Consider the following 5111-nt stretch of genomic DNA (forward strand, 5'->3'; position numbering starts at 1 on the left):
GTTCGCCTTTCACCGCGACCTCCCGGCTCGCTTATGGTCCAGTTCTGCCCTCTTGGGATCCCATTTCCTTCCACCTGGACCGCTGGAGGCAGCCCTCCCGTCTTCCCCGACGGGTCCGAGGTCCCAAGTTTCTAAGGAGCCAAGAGCACCGACTTTGGTGGGGGCGGAGGGCGGGAAGACGAGGAAAGACGACTGTGACTTTGGGATTTTCCTGGCCTGCTGCATGTGGCCCCCAGCAAGCAACGGCCGCCCCCGCCCCGCAACTGCCGCCGCAGCCCCAGGGGAGCGCGGAGGAGGAGCCGCTCCCCGACTTCGTGGCCCACAAAGGGGTGGGGGTCAGAGGCGGTCTCCCCCGCCCCGTGCGTTCCTGCCCTGACGGCTCAGCCCGCTTCCAGGGCAGCCATTGCCATGGAGACCCCCGAGGCTTTAAAGCCAGGTATGTAGGCTTGCGGCGGCTCCCGCGCCGCTGAGCCCCCCAAGTAAGGAGCAAGCGCCCCGGCGTGGCCCGGCCCCCGCGAGCGGGGAGGAGGCGGAGGAGCGGCGCCAGCAGCTTGAGGAGCGGCGCGCCCCGCCAGGGCTGGAGGCAGGCGGGCCCGGCGGGGGGCCCCCCTCCCCCANCACCGGACACGCGGACAACAGCGGGACTGACAGAAGGGGGCCGAGCTTTGGCTCCCGTAGTGTTGTAGCGGGCCGGGAGCGGAGCCCAGAGTAGCGAGGAACCTACACTTCCAGGCGGGAAGCTCAGGGAAGGAGCTGCGAGGCGCCAGGCGTGCGGCCCAGGAGCGGCGGGGCAGCGGGAGCCGCGGGGGCAAAAGAGTGGGAACATCAGGACCTTCGGCTGCAGCCGCCCACGCGCGGAGGGAGCCAAACCAGAGCACCAGCGGGGCCCAGAGCCCGGCGGGGCGCGGGAACAGGGGCGCCCCCGTGCGGAGCTGCTGGGCTGCCTGCGAGCGGTGGCCGGGGCCATGCTCAAGCCCAAGGACCTGTGCCCCCGAGCGGGGACGCGCACCTTCCTGGAGGCCATGCAGGCGGGCAAAGTGCACCTGGCCCGCTTTGTGCTGGATGCGCTGGACCGCAGCATCATCGACTGCCGCGCAGAGCAGGGCCGCACGCCACTCATGGTGGCGGTGGGGCTGCCGGACCCCGCGCTGCGCGCGCGCTTCGTGCGGCTACTGCTGGAGCAAGGTGCAGCCGTGAACCTGCGGGACGAGCGCGGCCGCACGGCACTTAGCCTGGCTTGCGAGCGCGGCCACCTGGACGCCGTGCAGCTGTTGGTGCAGTTCAGCGGCGACCCGGAGGCGGCCGACTCGGCGGGCAATAGCCCAGTGATGTGGGCGGCGGCGTGCGGCCATGGGGCGGTGNGGGTCAGGGGGCAAGGGCTCCGGCCGGCACCGAGCGCAGGGCAGCGACAGGCCTGAGCTGGGCCGGAGCATGAGCCTGGCGCTGGGTGCTGTAACCGAGGAGGAGGCGGCTCGACTGCGGGCAGGAGCCCTGATGGCCCGACCACACTCGCCCCAGTCTTCGGGGACCGGGAGGTGGCGTTCGCAGGAGGTGCTGGAGGGAGTGCCTCCGACCTTAGTGCAAGCCCCCATTGGCCTTAGCCCCCACCCGGAGGGTGGCCCCGGCTCTGGCCGTTTGGGTTTGCGCCGACGCTCCACAGCTCCAGACATCCCCAGCCTGGTCGGGGAGACATCAGGGCCCGAGAGCGGCGCGGAGTTAGAGGCCGATGCTCTGCCCCACTCGGGGCCTGGGGCTCAGCCTTGGCAGGCGGGCACGGAGGCTGTGGTGCTGCACGCTCAGCGGTAAACAGCGTTGAGGTTGGGCCCTGCTTCCCCTGCTCTTAAGGTCTCTCCTCCACTGGGATTTTCTTTCTTCCAGGTCTTTCAGTTAGCTGGCAGTTTCCGGCCTGTGATCCCAGAACCTGTCCCCACTGCCAAGGCGAGACCTCTACCAACCCTCTCTCTGAAAAGAGCCCCTATTTTATTTCTTCTTTGTGCTTGTTGGTATTACCTGCCTAGGTCTCTCTCCTTCCCTAGAGCCTACCTTTCCTGTCCTGAAAAAGGAAGAGTAGAAGACTGGTTCCATATGCTACAGCCTTCCAGCCAGGAAGATGGATCCCCTACTCTGAGCCCTAAGGCTCAGTTCTGAGTCTTCCAGGACTCCTGCCAGGTCACTTTCTCCTGGCCAGTTTCCCACACTCTAGTACCCAGGCAGCAGAAGAGTTGACTTGTAGAAAAAAGGTCTAGCCTCCCCCCTCTGTCTTGTGATACGATAGTAATGCTGCACGTGACCTAAGTCTCCCTTCCTCTTAAGTGTTGGAGGAGAGCAAGGAGACTGGCCTCTGAGCCCTTCTGGACAGAAGGGCTGATTAGGAAGGAATCTGAAGGTAACGTTTTTCTGAGGAGAAACTTCTGCCTCAAGACAATGAAAGCGTATTTGGGGGTGGCAGAAGCCTTGGTATTGAACGCTGGTTGTCTCCTGAAACAGCTTCTGGGTGATTCCAGCTGCCTCTGCCTTTGGCTGACCCAGGACTCAACTTCGTTGATGCCCCACACCAACCCCTATCCAGCCCAGCTCCCAGCACCTGAGCCAGCTTGTTCTTCAGCTCGGCTGCATTTGAGTTTTATCTTTGAGGTTGTGTGCCTCGCGGCCCAGCCTTACTTCTGCTATTAGAGGCCTGAAATGAAAGGACTTGACACTTCCCCGCCCCCACCACCTCCCAGCTCCCCCGTCCCGCATGTGGGTGCTCCCGCAGGGTGGAACGGTTGCGAAGGCTCGGCTTAATTGTATTTCTTCCAATCCTCAAAGAACTCGTGTTTTGAGTCTTTGTATATGAAGCAGAAAGCAGCGGGTCTGATCCGAGGCTTAAGAACCTGACAATGTCTCTTTAAATAGAAGCTCTGCGAGGGGGATAATTGACTGAAGTGTTTGCCACGTTAAACGGCGGCGCGAGGGAGTCGGGAAGCCCACACGAGCCGCAGGTCCGGGTTTAAATTACATCAAACTCTGGCGAAGCTGGAAGGGGGCTGTTAAAGGGCTCCTGCTTCTTGCTGGGCTGTTAATGGAGGGCAGGGCGGATGATGGATGCTGGAGGTCGAGACCAAGGACCCCTGCCTCTGCCCCAGCGCGTGGGACGGAGGCCGGGCAAAGCTTCATTACTGGGCAGATTAGTGAGTCAGAGGCAACCGTGGAGAGATGGTTAAATGCCCTTTTCCGGCGTGGTCCTTCCTCTCCTCCCCTCCCCACCCTCCTCTTTGTGCTGGCCTAAGAGGGGGATTCTAGGGGGTCTGGCGAACGCGTGCCCTAGGACCCTGCGGAAACGCTAGCACAGGTATCTGTGCGCCCAGCCTGCGGGATGGCGGCGCTTGGGGGCTCTTTTTGTGAACCCCGAAGATTGAGCGTGCAGCGCCTCACCCGTGTGAGGTGGGGGGTTTTCAAGACGTCGATCTAAAACGCCTTTGCAGAACGGAAGATTTCTCACCGGTAACTCTAAGGGAACTGCCCAGGGAGAGAATGATCTCTGCTGAGAAATTGGGCCTGGGGGTGAGCGGGCCCTCTGTAGTCCTTCCACCTCTCCAAAATCAGCAACGCCGCCCCCCTCACCCAACCCCGCACTGGACGTGATCTCTGGTGCCCCCTGGTGGCAGCGCTGCGCTTTCCTCGCGGCGCTCTGGCTCGGAGTTCAGACTTCTGGTTTTACTTGGGATCACCGCAATGTACTTCTCCCTCCGTGTGCATTTACCCATGGAATCCTCTTCCTCTTGTAGTTTATTAAATCCGGATACTTGAAATCATTTCCCAGCAGTGGAGTGAGGGACAGTAAACAAAAAACTCGGATTGGGAGTAGCAGGAGCCCAGACCTTTCTTCACTAAGGACCCCACGATCTTCCACATTAAGGCTCCCAAGTCCAGAGAGTTCCTGCTCTCTTCTGAAAAACAGGGGCTTCCAACCCTGTCTTATAATTTCTGAACCTTGGGACCTGCGCTGTTTTCTTCTGATGAGATTTGCTTTCGTTTTGGAGGTGTATTGCCCTCCCCTCATTCCTTTCTCCCCAGACATCTGCCTCTCTTTAGTCCCACTGTCTAGGTGGTGGGTGAAGGATACAGAAGCACCTGGAAAGCCACATGGAGAGGATCTGGGGTGGGATGGGGGATAACTGGACATCCCAAGTGCAAACTCTTCCCCCCCCATCCCTGCTTGCTCACTTAATTCCCTTACTGTTTAATTTCCATGGTGTTTTTAATGGTGTAAGAATACAAGTATTTTGGCTTCATAACACCGTAAGGTCTGGGTTGAACATTAGGTTGATGGTGCTGTCATCTTTCAAATGTTGCTGACCTGTGGCTTTCTGGTTGAATGTCACCCTGGGCCCTCCTTATTGAGTAAACAATCATGAAGCCACCTCTCCACGGAGGTGCCAAGAGCTTGGTGGTTGAAGGCAATGTTTCTAAAAAACCACAGCAGATCTTTCCTGTCTGCACTGAACTGTGTGTGACTGACTTGCTGTTCTTGCAGATTTCTTACTAGACCCAGCTCTGGGCAAAACTTCTATGTCTCAGCACATTTTGCTCTCCTGCACTTCCTTCTCATTGTCAGCCCCAGGGCATCGAGGCTGGGGTCCTCTCTAGCTCACTCCACTTTAGAAGAGACCTTTCTCAACAGTTTTCTGTTCCGATCTTTGTTGCTTTCATTGTTGTGAAGAGTCACCGGGCCACTGGAGCCCAGTACCCTAACATCAAGCTCAGAACCAGGCTGTGTGGGAGGCTAAATGACGTCCGCACACGCTTTCGGAATGATGGTGTGCGGTTGAAGGACTATTACAACTCAGAAGAAGAGTTAATAAATCCAGTATTATTCAGTTGCAAGAACTGGCCTCTCTTTGCCTCGCCAACTCCTCCTGATTCCGGGCTCCCTGTGGAGTGCCAGGAGGGTGTGCTGGCTCCCTGTGAAGGTTCTGCCTTCCGTCAGCCTCCATCCCTGCCTGTCCCACTGTGCACTGTGGCCACCTCCTGAAGGAAGGACTCAGGCTCTGCTTCCAGCTGAGCTGGTGGGACTAGGATCCTCAGACCAGAGAGCCGTCAGGTGGGGCTGGTGTGGGGAGCAGGAGAGG

At 59.5% G+C, this 5111-nt stretch overlaps 1 protein-coding gene across 1 annotated transcript; it reads left to right on the forward strand.

The window, feature by feature from the left end:
* The first annotated feature begins 965 nt into the window (after positions 1 to 965).
* Positions 966 to 1806, forward strand: ANKRD63 (ankyrin repeat domain 63). Its single transcript, XM_077764347.1, is given in 2 exon segments — positions 966 to 1361; positions 1363 to 1806. Coding segments are annotated over 2 exon segments (840 nt in total).
* The last annotated feature ends 3305 nt before the right edge of the window (positions 1807 to 5111 follow it).

This window comes from Crocuta crocuta, unplaced genomic scaffold, assembly GCF_008692635.1.
Source record: "Crocuta crocuta isolate KB4526 unplaced genomic scaffold, BGI_CrCroc_1.0 scaffold102, whole genome shotgun sequence".
In the NCBI taxonomy this organism is placed as follows: Eukaryota; Metazoa; Chordata; class Mammalia; order Carnivora; family Hyaenidae; genus Crocuta; species Crocuta crocuta.